This window comes from Globicephala melas, chromosome 7, assembly GCF_963455315.2.
Source record: "Globicephala melas chromosome 7, mGloMel1.2, whole genome shotgun sequence".
Taxonomy (NCBI): domain Eukaryota; kingdom Metazoa; phylum Chordata; class Mammalia; order Artiodactyla; family Delphinidae; genus Globicephala; species Globicephala melas.
Window position 1 is genome coordinate 53,918,140 of NC_083320.1, and position 22,548 is coordinate 53,940,687.

At 38.4% G+C, this 22,548-nt stretch overlaps 1 protein-coding gene across 2 annotated transcripts in view; it reads left to right on the forward strand.

Moving 5' to 3' along the window:
• The window catches only part of CCDC141 (coiled-coil domain containing 141), a 214,981-nt gene that overhangs the window by 49,776 nt on the left and 142,657 nt on the right, over positions 1-22,548 (forward strand). For both annotated transcript variants that reach the window (XM_070045946.1, XM_030850759.2), the window contains exons 4-6: positions 3,872-4,063; positions 7,400-7,508; positions 15,320-15,573. In XM_070045946.1, coding sequence (XP_069902047.1) covers positions 3,872-4,063; positions 7,400-7,508; positions 15,320-15,573 — 555 coding nt within the window. The remainder of the gene's footprint in view (positions 1-3,871; positions 4,064-7,399; positions 7,509-15,319; positions 15,574-22,548) is intronic.

The window sequence follows — 22,548 nt, forward strand, 5'->3', positions numbered from 1 at the left end:
ATACATTTTACTTCTTTTTCTTGTCTGATTGCTATGGCTAAGACTTCCAATTTTATATTGAATAAAAGTGATGAGGATGGGCATCATTGTTTTGTTCCTGATCTTGGAGGAAAGCTCTGTTTCCTTACCTAGTTTGGGGAAAGTTTTCAGCCATTATTTCTTCAAATAAGTTTTCTGCCCCTCTCTCTTTTCTCCTTCTGGGACCCCTATAATGCGAATGTTATTACCCTTTTTTAAATATAAATTTATTTATTTACTTTTGGCTGCATTGGGTCTTCATTGCTGTGCACAGGCTTTCTCTAGTTGTAGTGAGTGGGGGCTACTCTTCCTTGTGGTGTGCGTGCTTCTCATTGCAGTGGCTTCTTTTGTTGTGGAGCACGGGCTCTAGGTGTGTGGGCTTCAGTAATTGTGGCATGATGGCTCAGTAGTTGTGGCTTGTGGGCTCTAGAGCACAGGCTCAGTAGTTGTGGCGCATGGGCTTAGTTGCTCCGCGGCATGTGGGATCTTCCCAGACCAGGGATCGAACTCATGTCCCCTACATTGGCAGGTGGATTCTTAACCACTGTGCCACCAGGGAAGTCTGAATGTTAATACTCTTGATGTTGTCCCAGAGGTTTCTTAAACTATCCTAATTTTTTTTAAATTCTTTTTTCTTTTTGCTGTTCTGATTGGATGATTTCCACTATTTTGTCTTCCAGGCTGTGTGTATGTTCTTCTGTATCATCTAATTTGTGGTTTAATCCTGTCTAGTGTATTATTTCAGTTATTGTATTCTTCAGCTCTGATTGGTTCTTTTCTATATTTCCTAAATCTGTTGAAGTTCTTACTGTGTTCCTGCATTCCCCTCCTGAGGTTTTGTTTTTTTTTTGCGGTACGCGGGCCTCTCACTGTTGTGGCCTCTCCCGTTGCGGAGCATAGGCTCCAGATGCGGAGGCTCAGTGGCCATGGCTCACGGGCCCAGCCGCTCTGTGGCATGTGGGATCTTCCCGGACTGGGGCACAAACCCGTGTCCCCTGCATCGGCAGGCAGACTCCCAACCACTGCACCACCAGGGAAGCCCTCCCCTCCTGAGTTTGATATGCAACTTTATGACTGTTGCTTTGACTCTTTATCAGGTAAATTACTTATCTCCATTTTATTCGGGCTTTTTTTCCCCTGAGGTTTTATCTTGTTCTTTTGTTTGGAATAAATTCCTCTGTCTCCTCATTTTGTTTGGTTTTCTGTATTTTTTTCTATGGATTAGACAAAATAGTTACTTCTCCCAGTCTTTAAGGTGTGGTCTTGAGTAGGAGCATCTTCAATGTAGACTGCATGTGCCGGGCAGCGTTGGCAGGCCATCTGGAGCTGGAGCAGGCATGGGCCAGGGGCATGCTGGGGCAACCTTGGCAGGCTGGCTAGAACACCAGGCACTTTTCAAACTGCTGCCTCTGCACTGGGACGCAGAATGAGTGAGTCTGTGTGCAAGCCCTCTAAGACTCTGTTTCTTACAGCCCTCTAGCTCTGCATAAGCCCTGCTGGTTTTCAAAGCTAGTTAAGGGGCCTTGTCCTCCCAGTGCTGGTACCAAAGCCTGAGGTGCCCAGTGTGGGGCTCGAACCCCTCACTCCTTAGAGAGGACCTTCAAGTTTGTGATACCCCTTCCCACTTGTGGGTCACTGCACCAGGGTGGGTGTGGTGTCCTGACTACATCACATCTCTGCCCCTCCTACCCATCTTGATGTGGTTTTTAAAAATTGTCCTTAATTTTGGAAGAGCTGTTCTTCAGGTCTTTCTCAGAAAGAGTTGTTCTATATCTAGTTGTAGTTTTGGTTTGTCTGTGGGAGGACATAAGCTCAGGATCTTCCTACTCTGCCATCTTGATCCCACCTGTCAGATGTTTTTATATTTCATTTGGCTTTTCAATGAATCAACATTTTAAAAAACTTCTTATATTTTTCTCTAATTTGTTAATTTCTGATTTTGTATTTAATCAATTAATCCCCTCTAATTTTTGTTTTATTTTATGAATCTTTTTCTATAATTTAGACTTGAATGTTTAATTAATATATTTTTTCTTTCTTTATGAACAAAGTTGTCTAATGCTATGAATTTCATCTAAGCATAAAGTCATCTGTATATCTTAGGTTTTAAACATATTTAAACATTGTTTTTTTTTCTAAATAGTCTGTAATTGTAGGTTTTTCCTTCATTTGATCTAGGAATTATTCTTTAAATTGTTTTCTTAAAATTTCTAAGAGATTTGTTTTATCATCTGGCCTTTTGTTGTTTATTTCTACTTTTATTGCATTTTGATCTGACTGGGTATACCTACTTGAAATATTTAAATGTCATAAATGTAAACATCATAAGTGCCTTATTTTCCCTACAGATTGTGTAATTTATCAATATAGAGTACCATTTTTTAATCACAGTGATTTTTGTTTTGATTTCTAATTTGTCTGAGATTAACATTGCTAATCCTCCTTTACTTTTTTGTCTTTGCCTGATATATTTCATCCTCTTATTTTCAAATGTTATGACTTTTCAGTTTATTTTCAAATGTTATGTCTTTTCAAATGTTATTTCTTTTCAGTTTATTTCAAATGTTACGTCTTTTCAGTTTAGTTTTATGACTCCAGAAAACATAAATTAGTTGAATTTTTTTCCCCTTAATCTGATAATGTTCATCTTTTTTTTTTTTTTTTTTTTGCGGTATGCGGGCCTCTCACTGTTGTGGCCTCTCCCGTTGCGGAGCACAGGCTCCGGACGCGCAGGCTCAGCGGCCATGGCTCACAGGCCCAGCCGCTCCGCGGCATGTGGGATCTTCCCGGACCGGGACACGAACCCGTGTCCCCTGCATTGGCAGGCAGACTCCCAACCACTGCACCACCAGGGAAGCCCATGTTCGTCTTTTAATTGAAAAGTTAACATCCATTTTTTGGGTGTTAACTGATATTTAATCATATTCCTATCGCTATATTTTGGGTTTTTGTGTGCCCAAATAAATGCGTTCTTATGTCTTCTGTTTTCTTTGTTGTATTTTGCATTAGCACATGTTTAGTTTCCTTTTCTGTTGACATTTTAGAATTTATTCATGTTATTGTTAGTCTATTATATTTTTAAATTGTGCCTTGATTTTGGTGCCAATATCAAGAACAAAACAGGATCTGTGGGATCCTTCTTCATCCCCAAATGAGACAATTATGGAAGCACATGTTGCCCTTCATCTTCCATATTTTGTTGAAACAATTTGTAGTGTTGGTTACAGATATTCTAATCTTTACATTATGACTATTCACTTTCAAGAACTTACTCATAACATTTACACTAAGCTTCACAAGTATATTAACAATAACAACTATTTAGAATGAATAATAAATTTTACTGGGTTCATTTCTCACAATAGTTTTTTCATGATTACTCCTTTCTAGATGTATTCCAATTAGTTCTCCTTTTTTGAAATGTGAGGTCAACACAGTATTCTGTACCCCTGGGTATGTATTTGTATTTTTAGGGGGGTGCTGTGCCGTGGCATGCGGGATCTTAGTTCCCCAACCAGGGATTGAACCCATGCCCCCTGTGGTGGAAGCACAGAGTCTTAACCACTGGACCTCCAGGGAAGTCCCTGTAGCTGTATATTTTTGATAAATCTCTACAGTGTTTGAACAATGTTTAAATGTGGATGTCTTTTGCCTGGCCATGCTCCGCAGTTCACCACAGTCTCCATTGCTCCCTCCTGCCTGCTTGATCTACCTGCCTGCACAGCAGTTTGTGTTTATAAATTCTCTTCTAGACCTTCCTAGAGTGCATATAATTTCAAAAATCCAAATGTTTAAAATATGATCCCAAGTTCTTATATTGAGTGACACTCTGTCTTTTCTTGCCTGGACTTAGGCTTTGGAAGACCGAGTATGGGAACTCCTGCAGGAAGCAGACAAGACGGCTCAAGAGAACAAGGATCAGAGCCAGGTCTATGATGCCATGGCCAAAACTCTGGGTGAAGCGTGGGCAGCCCTGGTCTCCATGCTTGAGAGAAGGAGGGAGCTTCTCAGGTTGACCTCTGAATTTTTTGAAAATGCCTTGGAGGTTTGTGTTTAAAAAAACTTTCCCCTTCTCCACATCAGAGCACTCATGAAAATGTTTTCTTTCTGCAAACAGACATTGTATTCAGTTCAAAAAATGGTAGAATAACCAAGATATATACATTTAATCTTTAATTTTCAAAAAATAAAATTGTTAATATTTTAAATGTAGGCCTTCAAACAAAAACTAAGTACAGTTAATTAAAATTGATAAATATTAAGTAAAAATGGGATCTTTTACCCATAAGTCATTTTGATATATTTCCCTCTTTAGATAATAGTAATACAATTACTAAATCAAATAATTACCCCTGATGATAGGATTACTAGGAAATGCTGGTCTAGCGTGTTCTTGTTAACTGAAAGTTGGAAGATACAATTTCTTCTACTGCTTATGAAAAAGAAATTGCAGAATATTCCATAGAATGTTTGACTTGTAAGCATAGTATATGATAGAGTACTTTCCTAAGGCATATAGTTGAGTTTCCATAGTCTGAGCTTATTAAAATATAAGGGAAGGAAAAAGTCCTGGGCCTAAGTTTTTTTGAGGAACCCAATTTCAAAATGTAAGATTCAAAGAACATTATCAAAAGAGGTGTTATATTTAGTGTAAGATACTAACTGGAAATTTCACTACATTCATTTTGATGTGAAAGCACTGCTTCATTATGATAAAGCACTAGGTTGAAAAATATGACATTTCCAAACTGAAAATTCAGGACTTAAATCCAAAATAATGAAGGAAAGAAGATTAGTAATAGAACATTAAAATTGAGGTAGATAATTTCATACATCATGAACTCGTTTAAAAGTTAAAAGGAGGAGCAAAAATCTTATTGTAACTCTCAAGGTTTGTTTTTCACAATTTGAACACTGAAGTCCAACTCACAGATCATCTCGGGGAAAAGTTCCACACACAGTTTTCTTCTCTGAAAAGAAATAAACCAAGCAAAATACACCTACAGGGGTCAAATTATAGATACATCTGATTCATTTCATCTTAGTAAGTGGGGTATAAGTATTAGTGCCCTTGAAATTCAGGTCATTTGAGCATAGGAAGTTATCTTTTTTTAAACATTAAGTCCAATATTTGTTTCTCACTGGGTAGGAGCATTAATACTAGCTGATTTTCTATATGATGAGAAATGACTTCCAGATATTACATGAAATAAAAGGAAGTGTAAGTCAACCTGTAATTCAACCCAGCACTCTGATTCCTCATGAAAAGATGAAGTTTCATATATTATCCTCCTTCCAATTTTGTGGACTACTTCATACTTAGCTGATGGAAAACTCCTACGTGATTTTCCCTGCCCCTTGTGTATGCCAAAGCAATTTTCATTAGTGATTCAAAAAAAAAGAATGAGGGTAAAATTAAGAATAGTGTCTTTGAAAAGTATCCCCTTGTTGCCACTTCTATCCTGTACTACCTGCAGAAAGAAGAAAAGTAGGGAAAAGAAAATATCCCCGAGATAAAAGTTAATAGAACTTGAAGGAAGCTTTTTCTGAGTAAAGCATTGTTTATTTATTGGTTTGTTTTTTAAAAAGTGTCAAACCAGTTGAAATATAGATATAAGTTACACAGTGACTCCAAAACTTCTTGTAGTGATCTACAGGGAGAACCAAACTACCCACCAGGGTTTTGTTTTATTCTTTTTCTTTGAAGTTTCTCTTCAAAGAATGTCTTTAAAATCAACTATTAGAAATAGAATGAATTAGAGATGTAAACGATATGTAGATAGGATCCACTTACTGAACTATGTGCACGCAGGAGTTCTTTAGAAATACAAAATGACTTCTTATTGCGTGTTTGATAGTACAAGATGGCTTCAGGCTCACAGGCTTCTCAAACACTGTGCTTCAATTTAGAAACAGTGTCCCCAGGTGACAGTGTCCATCTGCTGGTTCTAACAGGATGGTAGAAGCCTTCTCTGCATTTCAAAAGGGGACGTGCTCATCAGTTGCTCTCTCATCTTTTCATGCCATTTATAACTGAATTTTATATGGCTATTGTAATAATCAAAATGTAGTAAATCTTGTTAATCAAATAGTCACATAAAAATATTAAATATCACTAAATCCAAAGATGAGAGTTTGGATAAAACTTGAAAAAAGGTGACAAGCACTGTGATAGGCTTCTGTGTCTTTCTCACTGATACTTCACCTTTATGAGTTTATTCTACACCTGATCCAAAGGTGAATGTGTTGATTTAAATGCTCTTATAAATGATAATAATTTCCTTTGAACCATAGTGCTAAAACAAACCAGTTATTTGTCCACTACTATGGATATACTGTACTAGCATAACCAAGTATACTTTTCCCTTTTCTAAAATTTGTATCTAAGGTTATTCCCCTGAGAATTTTGACATCACTTCAAGCATCTCCCTTTCATACTTCCTCTATGGAGAAACACAAAAAGAGATTGGTCATGTTCCTTACCACTTAGGGTGTCAAATTGCTCTTCCTTTTTTTTCTTGAAACAGAGGAGAAATTTTCTATTTTTCATTCTTGCTACATCTAATTTCATTTTTATTTCTATAAAAGTACATAAAATCATTGATAAAAATGCAAACAAAATTAAGTTATAGATTTAAAAGCTAAAAGTTTACCACCCCTCACCTATCCCTAATCCTATTCATTCTCACAAAGGCAACCCTTTGCTATGTATCTTTTTGGACCACTTTCTGTACAAATATATGTATTTTTGCTTTGTATAAGAAATAGGATTACACATTACTTCTCCTCACTCGGGCTAAAATCAAGTGTAGAGATGGGATTAGACTATGTATTATTCTGAAACTTACCTTTTTTAGTTCTAGGTCTAATTATAGAGGAAAAAATGAACTATATTTCAACCTCAAGTGGATTCTTAAGTTAAATTTACTAATAATTATGTAGGTTACTGGCTAACCAAACTTTTGTTGGTTTCTTTTAACAAACTTTCTGGTTGTTCTTTGAGAAACTGCTTTAGAATGTTGACAGTGGCTGTATTTGTATTATGGGACACAATAATTTTAGTTTAAAATTTCAATACACATTAGAATAGTAAACAAATTGGTTTACTTCAGCATAGATAACATATTTCCAGGTATGAAAAGAATGCAAAGGAAAGAGAAGAAAGTTCTTATCCTAGTACTTTGTAAACTGACTACATGCAAACACAAAACCTCATACAAACACGTGAGCCAGCACATGCTCACACAAACACACAGCTCATCACACAAACACATACACAATCAGCTAGGCCATTAATTCATGAAAAATGTTTACAAATAACTAAAAGTGGCACAGTGTTTTTTAGTTTTTCATATGTCTTTCTCCTGCATTTCTGTTGTAGTTTGCCATTAAAATAGACCAAACGGAAGATTTCCTCCAGAACGCTCAGGAGTTTGAGAGTGCCGAGTCCTTGAAATCACTCCTTCAGCTTCATGAACATCATACCAAAGGCAAGAACTATTTCTTCCTCACATAAGCTTTTAAAGCTGTTAATATGGGAATGCTCATGCATGACAGTATATTTTTAATTTATCTGATTATGTATACCTCAACTTGTTCCAAGTAAGGTTAAATAAAGCCTTATTTCTGGTCATATTCTGCAAGAAAGAACTGGTTGTAAATGATTCTAAGGGGCGGTAGAGGAAGAGCCTCTGGGAGGTTCAGTTATGCAGTCTGCTAGATCTTAGTTCCTGAGGAGGAGCCATTTCCACCTCGCTCATCCTTACATATCCTCAGCATCTAGCGAGGTCTCGGCACTTGGTGGATCCTCGTGAAATATTTCCTTTTTTTATACAGTTTTAATTAATTAATTAATTAATTTTATTTGTTTATTTTTTTGGCTGTGTTGGGTCTTTATTGCTGCACGCGGGCTTTCTCTAGTTGTGGCGAGCAGGGGCTACTCTTCGTTGCATTGCGCGGGCTTCTCATTGCGGTGGCTTCTCTTGTTGCGGAGCACGGGCTCTAGGCATGTGGGCTTCAGTAGTTGTGGCACGTGGGATCAGTAGCTGTGGCTCGTGGGCTCTAGAGCGCAGGCTCAGTAGTTGTGGTACATGGGCTTAGTTGCTCCGCGGCATGTGGGATCTTCCCAGACCAGGGTTCAAACCCATGTCCCTTGCATTGGCAGGCAGATTTTTAACCGCTGCGCCACCACGGAAGCCCCTCATGAAATATTTCTTGATTGAATAAATGGTTGAATTCAGTGACTGTTTCTTCTAAGGGTCAGGAAATGAAGGTCACCCTTTCAATAACAGCTCTGAATAAGGAAATTTTCCTTCACTATTGGACTTTAAAAAAAAAAGGATTAGTGAACTTTTTCCAGATAAAAATCTAATAAAACACTATATAAAATTATTTTCAACTCCCCCCAAAACAACTGTAAAGATTGTCTAGTTGTTAACCAACAATTTGTATGCTAGGCCTTTTCCACCAGCATTTGGGCTGGACCAGGGCTGTAGTAAGAAAGGCATTTGTAGAAGAACACCTGTTTACTGTAATCTTTTTCCGTGAAAGCAGATTAGATAAATAGATAGGAACAATACTTCTTTTCTTCCTAATGGGTTCTTCCAATTATTACTGAGTACAAGTGGATGGCTTCCTGAATTCATTTGTCTTAGTTCTAACTCACCTTCTAGCTTCACAAACCTGGTCGTGCTAGACAGGGACAAAAGTTGTTTTTAAAGCCACAGACAGATTGTGTTTATATCACCCTCCAAAGGACCCTAGATAGTAGATCATTATTTTTCTAAAACTCAAAGATTAAAGGACTCAATCTTTCCTGTGTAAATTTTTTGAGATCTGACTACATATATACCTATAATTTTAACAGATTACTGTTCTGTAGGACCTGTCACTAGCAGGGGTTATAAACAGCATCAAAAGTATCAGCATTATGGGGCTTCCCTGGTGGCGCAGTGGTTGAGAGTCCACCTGCCGATGCAGGGGACACAGGTTCGTGCCCCGGTCCGGGAAGATCCCACATGCCGCGGAGTGGCTGGGCCCGTGAGCCATGGCCGCTGAGCCTGCGCATCTGGAGCCTGTGCTCCACAACGGGAGAGGCCACAACAGTGAGAGCCCCGCGTACAGCAAAAAGCCAAAAAAAAAACAAAAAACAAAGTATCAGCATTAGAGCAACGGCCTGCCCATTTTTATACAGCGACAGCAATCTAGCTGTCCCCAAATTCCTCTTAGGAGACTGGAAAGTGACTTGAGTCCAGGCCACTGAGATGGGTTCTGTGGCCTCAATTCAATCTTCATGCCACCAACAAGATCATCACAAAGCAATTTCACCTCCAGAAACCTGACAGTGACTGATGCTTCTGATGAAGAGGTTCAGTACTGAGGCAGTCAAATGAAAGCATTTTCCGGAGGGACTGGAGGGGGAGGTTGTGGAAGTAGGGACTTTTCCATAAATGTTTGGGGATGCAGCTAGAAGCGGGGAATGCTTAAATGCTGTTGTTAATGTTGGCTCCTTCAATTACTAGGATCTGTGACTCAGTGAGCCGGTTTTCATGGGGCACATGCTGCTTTGTTTGGAGGGCTTAGGCTACAGGGCCCTGGCATCCAGCTGATGGTGGGACCAATGCCCTGCCTTTCAGGGGTGTCCACGGGGCCTCCTCTTAATCTAGAAAGATGGATAACAGTGCTAGCCAAAGACAGGAAGCATAGTTTATTTTTGTGATGACAAAATATTCTTCCATCCTGGTGGCATGTTTATCATGACGTTTTTGTGTCCCTCTGTGTGATACGTGAAGCACAGGGATTGCAGGAGACTCTAGTCAGGATATTTGGCTCCCAATTCATATGCCCAAGGGTAAAGGGTAACTTCAAGGGCTTTGTTTTCATAATATGGGAGTTGGTGAAATTTATTAATCAACTAATTCAGTGGAATATGATTAAGATTACCTGATTTGAAATACATATTCAAGAACAAAACTCTGATTTTCAGTTAAGGATGTCATTTCTGTCTTGGTTCATTTAGGATGCTCTAACAAAATGCCACAGAGTAGGTGACTTGTCAACAACAGAATTTTATTCCTCCCCGTTCTGGAGGCTGGATGTCTGAGATCAGGGTGCAGTATGGTCCGGTGAGGGCCCTCTTCTGGGTTGCAGACTTCTCATTGTGTCCTCACATGGCAGAAGGGATTAGGGAGCTCTGTGAAGTCTCTTTTATAAAAACACTAATCCCATTCACGAGGACTTCATCCTCATGACCTAGACACCTCCCAAAGGCCCCACCTCCTAATGTCATCACATTGAGCATTAGGATTTCAACATATGAATTGTAGGGGGACAGACATTCATATCACAGCAATATCTATTATCTTTAAATTTAAGGAAATAAATTATAGCTATAACTACAGCTAGCAATTATGATAAGTGAGATGTTGATCAGTGAGTAGCACAAAATGTGAATGTTAGGATAATGAAGGTTAATAGCATGACTGGAAAAACTATAATCAAACTTATCCCTAATATTCATGGTATTTCAATTTATGTCAAAACCTATACTTTTTTCTTCTTCAGCAATGCTAAGGCTATGTTGCATGTCAGAGACTTATCCTGTAGCATTTCAGAGATCAGAACCAGGATGAATGGGTTGAAGGTTTTACCCTCTGGAAAGTTATAGAATACGTTCATTCCCTCCACTATGCGACAATCCTTGAAATAGTTGAAGCCTAACGTGTCCTCTCTAGTCTTCTCTCCTTTGGGTGGAACATGCCTAGTTAGTTAAAGTGTTTCCCAGCAAACATAGTTTCCAGACTACTTATCAGACTGGTTGCTTTCAATTCAACAACACATAATTAAACAGTATTTTCTGAACCCGTGCCAGGTGAGAAAACCAGAGTCATGTGTGTTGAAAGAGTACATGCCCTTGTCCTCAGGAAGCCTACAATTTGATGGGGCACGTATACATTTATTGGTGAATTCTCTCTGTTCTTTCTGTGGGTCCCTCTGTTACACCATCCGGCACACTGTGTAGTAATAATTTATTTCCCTGTTCTTCATCACCAGATTATGAGACTCTGGAGGACTGGGATTATTACATCTCTTAACCTCCAAGGTTTAGAATAACATCCAACTCAAAGTATGTTTATTGAGTGTTATTTGTATATAATCCCAATTTAAGACTCAGTAGCAGATGCAAAATGAGCAATAAACAAGGTACTACAGGGACATTAAGGAGGAGAAAATTGGTTATAAACCCTGAAGAATCACAATTGCACCTTCCAGTTTTCCAATGGCCTTCTTTTTTTTTTTTTTTTTTTTTTTTTGTGGTACACGGGCCTCTCACTGTTGTGGCCTCTCCCGTTGCGGAGCACAGTCTCCGGATGCGCAGGCTCAGCGGCCATGGCCCACGGGCCCAGCCGCTCCACGGCATGTGGGATCTTCCTGGACCGGGGCACGAACCCGTGTCCCCTGCATCAGCAGGCGGACTCTCAACCACTGCGCCACGAGGGAAGCCCCCAATGGCCTTTATAAAATGAACATAACGCCTAAGAAGCTTCCTCACAGGAATAATCATATTATTACTTCCTTTGTCTTAGATGTTCTATGTATATTTTAAATGCAGCTGAGATATAGGTACTTTGGGGTCTATTATACTATTTTCTCTATGTTTGTGTGTATTTTAAAATACCCATTAATGAGTTTAAGAAATACCATCTCATTGAGTAATATTTGGAATATTTAAAAATGTATTTGGAAGAAATGTCACCCATGTTCCCAGTGTCAGAATGTGACCTTGATGCTTTTTAGAAAATACTCATTTGGAAAGGTTAGCAAGCTATAAATTCACTTTGACTTGTGTATATCTCTCGTTTATCCATCTTAAGTTAGTTATTTATACTTAATATTGATGACAAACTGTAAAGTTATTAATATAAAGTATACTTTAATATTTTTTAGATATAATTACAATTAAAACAGTTAAACAACAAAAATTTATTGACTATCTACTAGCCTTACATCACAAGGTATTATGTCATAAGCGGGGCTTGTATATAGAGAACAATACAATCATTAAAATAAATGCACTGTAGAGATTTTGTATTTCCTGAAGTTCATGATATATCTAGGTCGTTTACCCCTGAGGAAAAATACATCACTTTGTATGATCAACTGATGGAATAAATAGCTAGGAAAGCATAAACAGTGAAAAAAATGGTAAGATGTAAGAAGCTGACAGAGGAAACTTAGAGAACAATTGATCCACTTTAAGCACCACTGTAGTAACAGGTAACAGACTGACCATAGGCTGGGTGCATTTGTACACGTTAACTTGGGCTCAGGAGGCTGCATGCCTGGTGGTACCATGGTGGTGGTTATACCATTTTGGCAAAAGTTGAAACAGAAAACCAGAAAAAGATTGCAAATGGAAATTTTCGCTAATTATATGTATTTTGTGGGGACTAGAACAGATTGGCCTGACCCATTGTGAGTCTGCAATACCCTGAGCATGGAAAGCTGTGCTTCCCTCTTTCATTTGAAAAGTCTGTTGTGAAAGAGCTAGTTAATGAAAGGAAGAAAAGAAGTACTACGTGGAAACCCCGCCACCTGCCCATACTTCCTGTGTGTGTGTGTGTGTGTGTGTGTGTGCGCGCGCGCGCACGTGTGTGTGTGTGTATGTATGTAACTGTTCACAATATCATAACAAATTCTTGAATGTAAGGAAATATGTATACCTACATATGGAGAATCAATTATACTGATGATTACATTAAGACTCTACAAATCAAAACTCTTCAGTTTGATAGCCAAGGACTTCTATAACTTGTTTTCACCTCATTTTCAAGTTATTTCTTTCCCTTGCACGTAAGAATTTTTTCTAGACAGATAGGTTTTTTCTGCCTCTGTCCCTCTCATCTTGTTCATGTTTGTTTCCACTTCTCCTTTTAAGAGATTTACTTTAATTTGAATGCTCTCCCTGACTTTTCTTCTTCTGCTTGACTTATCCCATTCCCTGTCCTGCTTCCAAGAATATGGTTGTTTTTGTTGTTTGTTTTTTTGTATTATTAATCCTCAATCAAATTGCCCAGTGCACCTAATCACACCTTTCTTACTCTGAGCAGATAGCACCATCTAATACTTTATTGGACAGATCTAGGTCATATGGCATAAACGATTTGAAATTCTTTCCTTTTTATCTCAAAATATCTCTTTACAGCATCTTCCCTTATCTCAGTCTCTCTTCATCTCTCAAAAAAGGTGTCAGTTTAAAGAGACAATCGACCCAAATACCACAGTCATTGCTGTGTTGTTCAGCTGTCAGATGCTAGAATGCTAAAGAGTGCCACAGCGCAGTGGGAAGAACACTGAGCTACTAACCAGAATGCATGGCTTTTAGCACTGATAAGTCCATTTCTAATAGTGTGACATACTTATATTTTCTGGGTGTTCTTCATAGTTCTCCCATCTAAAAATAAAAAGCAGTGTATTCAACCCTGCTGATAGTCTATCCTTTTTTTTTCTTCTAACAACAAATGTCTCAAAGATTGTCCTTTCCTGTTGATTTCACTTCATCACTGCCTTCCCACTTCTCAACCTGGTGACTTGGCTTCTGTTTCTATCACTTACCCGTCACAAAACCCCAAGTCTTCCCAACATCTCTTTTTTTACATCTCTGGCAGACTGCTGATCTCTAGCACCTATAGCTCTAATTCTTCCCCCTCTTTTAATACATTTGATTTCATTCTAGCATTATACAAAATTATCGAATACCTCCCCTGTGCCAGTCACTATGCTAGTGCTGAGGATACTGTCACCGTCCCTGTCCTCATATGTGCATTGGAGCCTAGTGGCAAAGACAGATTTTAGTCAGCTAACCCAATGCATAAATGTAGAACTAGCTGTGATAACAGCTGTGAATGAGAGGAACATCCGGCTATGAGAACACTTAATAGGAGGATTTGGTCCAGTCTGGTTTGTCCTTTGAGGAATTGACAATTGACTAAGACCTGAAGTATGAGTAGAATAAAGGTGGAGAAGGAATGTGTTGAGGAGAATGGTATCCCTGGCAGAGAATGTAGTAAAAAGTTCTGGGGCAACAAGGAGTATACCATGTGTGAAGTATTTAAAGAAGATATGGATAGAGGTAAAGAGACTGAGACAATCTGAAAGGGAAAATAAGGACCAGACCCTTATTTTCCCTGGTCTGTCCTTAATTCTAAGACACTGGGAAGCCATTGGGGTGTGTGTGTGTGTGTGTGTGTGTGTGTGTGTGTGTGAGAGAGAGAGAGATTGGGGTGTGTGTGTGTGTGTGAGAGAGAGAGAGAGAGAGAGAGAGAGTGTTTAGAAATGATCTTTCTAATATATGGAGAATGGATGAAATGGATTGGAGAGGAGATGCAATTAAGAGGTGACTGCACAAATCCGGGAAACAGATGACGTTTTCTGGCTTGTGGGGAATGGGTAGTTTCCCAAGGGCTCTTCCAATGGAGCCCCAAGTGAGGTTGGGGACCCTCAAAGTGCCACTCTCAACTCCCCCATCTATACTGTCTCCCTTGGTAGTCCTTCAGTTTTCAGGCTTAAGCTCCCGTTTCTAGCAGATGTTGCCCACACCAATAATGCTGTCTACTCCAGAGAGCGCAAACCAGTGGCCCATTTGCCAGAGAGCCATGTTTTGTTGATCCTTCAGTATTTTTTAATTTAAAAAATACCAATTACACAACAGTTAAAAATCAGAAGCTTTCACATAAAAATCCCTGTTTATAATTCTTTAAAAATTGGAAGCCCCATCAACACTGACCCTGTTTTCCCTCATGTCCACAGTTGGTCAGCACTGGGTGACAGCAGATCCTGTGAGACTGGTCATGTATTTTCCACTTTGTCATAGTCCCTGACGTCTGGGTACCTGGCCCGCATATTCACTGAGCTTTTGTTTGGTTACTGCAGGCATTAGCCTTTAAACCTCAGATCTAGTCCAATCACCTCAGGATGTAGAGCGCTACAAGGAGAGTAGGCACCTTAACCAGCATATCACCACTAAAAACCAACTGAACGAGTGCCCAAATCTCAGTCTTTCCACTCCCCTGTACTGATTTATGCCATCACTGAACTTCGGCATCCTACCATTTGGCAGTTAGCGCCATAGCAGTTAGGCCAAGGTATTTGGCCAGTTGTATTAGAGGCATTTTATGTTTACACATTTGAATTCCTTATTTTTAATAGAAGGTTACATATATTTTAAATTATATGATGAATCCAAATATTACTATATAAAAACTTGCTCATATCACTATTCTTTTTTCCAATTTTCTTCTAGAACTCTTAGAACGATCTCTAGCCCTTTTAAACAAAAGTCAACAACTCACTGACTTCATAGAAAAAATCAAGTGTGATGGACCTATTGTGAATCCCGAGATGATTCAGGGAGCTCAAAACAGCTGCCTGAAGATTGACAGTCTTCTTGAACTTCTCCAAGACAGGAGACGGCAATTAGACAAGTACCTGAAGCAACAGCAGCAGGAATTGAGTCAGGTTCTGCAGATATGTCAGTGGGACCAACAAGAAAGTCAGGTAACACAAAGGGGCACTGATGGTACCCTGACCTTGTCTAATGAAGTTTGCTTGTTATGTGGATGAGCCATTTCCTGGGGCAGCTTTTCAGTCATCATGGTCAAATCTTTTGGTCTTTGATTCAGAGTACCAAGTTGTTTTCCCAAGCAAGTAATATAAAAACAAAGATTTTATTTCTTCTCATTATAATACTGATTTTTTAAATGGGAGAATACCCCCTAGCAGTTTTGAAAATGACTAGGTTCTACTGTTGGATTCTCTTTCGTGCTTCTGTCCAGGTCACTACCTTTAGTTACATTTCTTTGAAATTCTGAAAAGTTCATTGCAGTTTTCTTGAATGCTGGGGAGGCATGATGCTGCTAATGCCAGTGAAAAAGTCTGTCAGCCCGAAATAGAGATAATGTTCTTAGAAGAGTAGCCTGGCACCAATGAAGAAATATGACCTTGGTCTATGTCTGGATGCTCAGTGGTTAGAGGGCTTTGGGGTGGGATGTTGATGAGTTTGCAGGCTTGTTAGAGCTCATTACTCAGACTGCAGGCCCAGTTCTGGTCAGTTGTCAATGTGCTTGCTGTGCGTTCCTTGTGTCCCGATCACTTGAGAGTAAGCGTGGATAGAACTCTCTTTGCAAACCCCCAACTCAAATAGGTAGGATATTTATGGCTATATTTATAACTGCCCCAAGCCCATGCTTTAATCTGTACAGATTAACTGGAGGGAATTTTCAGAGAGAAATGATGTGGAAGGACATCTCCTGGTCTGGATGCATAGGAAAGGGGTCTCTTCATATATTTTATATTATTGCTCTGATCCGAACTGGAGAGATAGACATACAGCTGGTAGCAAATATGAGTCCAGGAGAAACTGGTTCTTTCAAGCTGGAAAAATGAGGATTTAAATGATTAACCTTTCAACTTATTGAGTACCTACTGTGTACCCAGATCCTATTATAAGTACTAGGGATACGTAACACACAAGATAAAGTCCTTTTCCTCCAGGAATTTTCCTTCTAGTGCATTTTCTCATCCTCAGCTCTATTGATAGCCAGTGCTAGGTAACTCCTTTGGGGAGGCTGTCCTGGGCACTCTAGGGTGTTGAGCAGCATTCAGGGCCTCTACGCACCACATGCCAGTAGAACATACTCTAGGTGTGACAACCAAAAAAGGTCTCCAGACATTGCTGACTGTCCCCTGGGGGGCAAATTACCCCCAGATGTGAACCACTGTTTTAGTGTGATGAGAAAGGCCTATGATAAACAAATGAACAATGACAAGTGCCGTAAAGGAGATCAACTAGGGCAGTGAATTTTGATTGTGTTGGTCTACTTTTAATCAGAGAAGGAATCACAGAAGGCCTCTCTGAGGAGGTGACATAGAGCAGACACCCAAATGCAGACACCTCCAGACATACAGTCGGCTTGCATTTTGTCATCTCCTCCTTTAAGACACTATATACTTTCCAACCCCCCTCCACCTTCAGCCCTTTTGTCTTGACTGCTATCATTCACTATCCTGCTTCTTCTGTGCTTTGCCTGCCAAGCCATAGTGCCTCCCCAATTTAGTTCTTCCCCCACCCCACCTTCATATGCTCATTACCCAGAATGCTATTATCCAATGCAATAGTCTTTAACTGATGCTTCTGGCATAACAAAGGAGAACTAATGCTCAGGACAAGAATAAACTTAAAGTTGTTCATTAGACAACTGTTTCCAAAGTTCCTTGTCCTCCATATCATATGGCGCTCTCTCGCTCTCTTTCTCTCTCTCTCTTTGTCCTTTTCTCTCTCCCCTAATCCTGACCTGACACCATGTTCCCAGAGCTGCTGTCCCCTTAAAAAGAACCTTCCTCGTATTTCTTTCTATTGAATTCATAACCCCCAACCCCTGCCTCTAGTGCTTCCAAGAATACACTAAAAACTCCTCTTACTTTATCATACAGAGTAGTTTATCCCTTTTAAACCACGACCTCTCTTATTCAGAGACATTCTATCTGCAAATAGGCTTCCCAAACACAGGACAATTTCCCAAGATTGAAAAAGCAGCTACAGTAAGTTTTATTTATTTATTTTTAAGGTAGTAATTTTGCCATTCTGCTTCAAGACTGTGGCAATACTCATCCACTTATCCTCTGCAGTAAAAAAAAAAAATCACATGAAGATTCAAAATGAACTATCTAATCCAGTCATATACTTGAGGGAGATCTAGATACCTTGCCAACCCTAGAATCAGAAAGATGATTTGATAATAACTAAAGTAAGGTATTACAGAAGGTTTTTGACTTGGTGAATTTTCTAACTTATGGGGTCTGATGTTTTGGTGAAAGTGTGTGCGCTTTTTTAAAATAGAATTTATTTTTTAGAGCAGTTTTAGATTCACAGAGAAATTGAGTGGAAAGTACATGGTACCCTCTGTTCCCACACGTGCACAGCCTCTCCCATTATCAGCATTCCCCATCAGAGTGGGACATTTGTTACAATTGATGAACCTGCATTGACATATCATTATCACCCCAAATCCATAGTTTACACTAGGGTTCACTCTTGGTGCAGTACATTCTATAGGTTTGAAAGAATGTGTAATGACATGTATCCACCATTGCAGTATACAGAATAATTCTACTGCCCTACGTATCCTCTGTTCTCCTTTTCATCCCTCCCTGCCTAATTCTTGGCAACAACTGATCTTTTTACTGTTTCCATAGTTTTGCCTTTTCCAGAATGTCATATAACTGAAATTGTACAGTATGTAACCTTTTCAGATTGTCTTCTTTTGCTTATTAATAGGCATTTAAGATTCTTCCATGTTTTTTCATGGCTTGATAACCGTTTCTTTTTAGTGCTGAATAATATTCCATTGTCTGGATGGACCACAGTTTATTTATCCAGTCACCTACTGAAAGACGTCTTGGTTGCTTCCAAGTTTTGGCAATTATGAATAAAGCTGTTATGAGCATCCATGTGCAAGTTTTTATGTGGACATAAATTTTTAATTCATTTGGGTAAATACCAAGGAACACAGTTGCTTGATGGTATATGCTAAGAGTATATTTATAAGAAACAGCCAAATGGCCTTCCAAAGTGGCTGTACCACTTTTAAAAGAGAGTTTCTATTGCTCCACATCCTTGTCAGCACTTGGTGTTATCAGTGTCTTGGACTTTGGCCACTCTGATAGGTGTATTGTGGTACCTCATTGTTATTTTACTAAGTCTCATCTTTAAATTGGAAATAATAACACTTAATTCACAGAGTTGTTCTAAGGATTAAATGAAATAACATGTGTAAAACATGTAGTACAATGCCTACCATTTTAAAAGATGCTTAATAAATATTAGTTTCCTTGTCCTCCCTCTGCTTGGTTAAACCTTACAACTTACGAATTCTTTCTCATTCGGTTCCTATTCTTTCCCCTGAGTTTAGCATTACTGTTGTTATACGTGTCTAAGTTTCTTAATACTGTTTAGTTTTTGGAGGCTGCCATAGGTATAGTAAGGCTTTAAGATGCACAGTTGTGGTTAAAAGAACCAGGCTTTCACTTAGACTCTACTCCTAATAGTCTAGAACCAAAATCAATTTAGTAATAATCTTAAGGATAAATATTATTTTAAATAAAATTGGTCAATTTCAGAAATATACAAACAGCTTGTATTGCTCAATATCAAAAAAACAAACAACTCCATCAAAAAATGGGCAGAAGATCTAAATAGACATTTCTCCAAAGAAGACATACAGATGGCCAGGAGGCACATGAAAAGATGCTCAGCATCGTTAATTATTAGAGAAATGCAAATCAAGACTACAAATGAGGTATCACCTCATACCGGTCAGAACGGCCATCATCAAAAAGTCTATAAATAATAAATACTGGAGAGGGTGTGGAAAAAAGGAACCCTCCTACACTGTTGCTAAGAATGTAAATTGGTGCAGCCACTATGGAGAACAGTGTAGAGGTTCCTTAAAAAACTAAAAACAGAGATACCATATGATCCAGCAATCCCATTCCTGGGCATATATCGGGAGAAAACTATGATTCAAAAAGATACATGCACCCCAGTGTTCATTGCAGCACTATTTACAGTAGCCAAGACATGGAAGCAATCTAAATGTCCATCGACAGATGAATGGATAAAGAAGACGTGGTACGTATGCATAATGGAATATTACTCAGCCTTAAAAAGAATGAAATAATGCCATTTGCAGCAACGTGGATGGACCTAGAGATTATTATGCTAAGTGAAGTAAGTCAGACAGAGAAACACAAATATCATATGGTATCACTTATATGTGGAATCTAAAAAAATGATGCGAATGAACTTATTTACAAAACAGAAATAGACTCACAGACAGAAAACAAACTTACAGTTACCAAAAGGGAAAGGTGGGGGAGGAGGGGTAAATTAGGAGTTTGGTATTAAAATATACACACTACTGGGCTTCCCTGGTGGTGCAGTGGTTGAGAGTCCGTCTGCCGATGCAGGGGACATGGGTTCGTGCCCCGGTCCGGGAAGATCCCACGTGCCGCGGAGTGGCTGGGCCTGTGAGCCATGGCCGCTGAGCCTGCGTGTCCGGAGCCTGTGCTGCACAATGGGAGAGGCCACAACAGTGAGAGGCCCGCGTACCACAAAAAATAAATAAATAAATAAATAAAATAAAATATACACACTACTAATAAAATAGATAAACAAGGACCTACTGTATAGAACAGGGAACTATACTCAATATCTTATAATAACCTGTAATGGAAAAGAATCTAAAAAAGAATATATATATATATATATAACTGAATCACTTTGCTGTACATCTGAAACTAACACAGCATTATAAATCAGATATATTTCAATAAAAATTTTCAAAAGATCATGAGACCAAATAAATAAATAAATGTTAAAAATTGGTCAATAAATAAGTCATTTCCTTAAATATAAAATTTAAGCCTCTTAATTTTAAAACGTCCCATGTTACACTTTCTTTTGCTAATACCAGTGACAGCAGCTCGAGTAAATAATCACTGTCACTGTTGTTTCTGTGTGCTTGTAAGAGCACAGATCCTGGGGCCAGATTGTTTGCTGGGTTCAAATCCTGACTGCACCATTTGCCAGCTGAGTAACTGAGCAATTATTTAACCTCCCGGAGGTTGTTTTCTGTAAAATGTGATGTAATAGTACCTACACCATAGTGTTAGAATCATCAAATGAGTTATTATATGTCAAGTGCTTAGTACTGCACCTGGCACATGAAAACTGCTATATTAGTATTAACATTTTTTATCATCATGTCTGAAAAGAACAGTGAAGGCCCAACCCATTACATACCCCCCAGTCCTACCCTTCTTTGCTCACATAAAGACTCGCATTAAAGGCTAATTTCATTATTTATTTTGCATTCACAAGGTGTGATCAAATAAAAGTCACTTTTATAATCTTAGCCATACTGTTCAATGGACACTCAATTAATGATTTAAAACAAGAATATAGTTGTATTATTTTCTGCTTGTGACTTAATAATGTTCACTTATTAATGAGTTAAAACTGTACATGAGATTACTATCCATACAGATAATTGCGATTAGCCTTTGACATGCTGCCACCTTTTAGACCTTTATCCAAGCATGATCGTAGTCACAGGCACACACACATTTATTAAAGAAAAAACAAAACAAGCAAACAAAAACTAATGGAATTAACCTATGCATACTATCTTATTACCTAATATCAAATTGAACACATCATAGACATAGTCTTATGTCAGAAGTACCATAGATAATTTTCATGTAGTATGTCACTATTTGAATATAGCACAATTTAAATAATATCTTACTGATGAAGAAGTAGAGTCTCTTCAGTTTCTCAATATTAGAAACAATAATTAATGTTTACTGTGTTGGTAATTATGTGAGCAAGGAAATATTTTTAAATCCAGATAGGTACAAGCATAATTAACTTACCTAAATTTTCAAGTTTTTCCTGAATGTTCTATTTTAAAGTTTTGTTGATGATGCAATGGGGAAGAATAGCAGCAGGGACACCAAATTGAGTGTAACTCTGTTAATAATTTGAGTTCTATGATTATCATGTTCCCGGAAGATCTACCTGATAAGCCTAGAACATTGTGGAACCACAGAGGCACATGCTTCATTGGAGGGTAAAGATATTTTTGTCAGTTCTGTACTGCTTTTTAAGGGAACATAGAAGCTGTCAAACCTTCCATTAATAAAATATCAGCTTTGTCAATCATTTTAACCATGTAAAAATAAGGAAAATTAAACGGAGAATTAGAGCAAAGATTGCTAATGAATAATAATGTGGATGTCTGAATATCTAATGCATCTTCTCATAAGAGCCATTTAAAAGATGCATTTAATGCTTCTCTGTTTCTAAATGCTTATAGCCTAATGCTTTTGAACTATAGTAGTTTAGCTAATTCTCCTTTGGAAAAGAAATTAGGTGACCAGAATGATGGCGACTTAAGATTTACATCAGTTGCAGAAAAAAAGGCAAATGAAGACCACATAGTTTTCTATCTTAATTGGGATGTGATAGCCTGAAAAACATAATCATAGCATGTCATCTCTTTATCATTGTTTTCAGATGTAAAAAAGTGCCCTTGTTTTACATTTAAAGATGAGCAGCTGACCTTTTTTCCCAGCTCCAGCCTCGTCTGATTTTGCAGATAATCTGCTTCATTAATGAAAATCAGAAGCAGCTTGGAGTATTTCGTGCATAATTAATTATCTTGGCAAGAAGATTTATGAATGTAATTTTTCTCAATTGCTCCAGTCAGGAATAAGTGAGACAAACAAATAAATTAAAACTAGGTTATTCATGGTCTCTTTTTACAAGACAGTATCAAGGACATCTAGGAGAATTAAATAAGACGTAAAGGCAGATAATATTTTTACTACCCAGATCACATATGCTTACAAGATACCCATCTTTGTGGGAGGAAAAATGGGTAATAGAATTCACATTTGGAAGTTTTTATA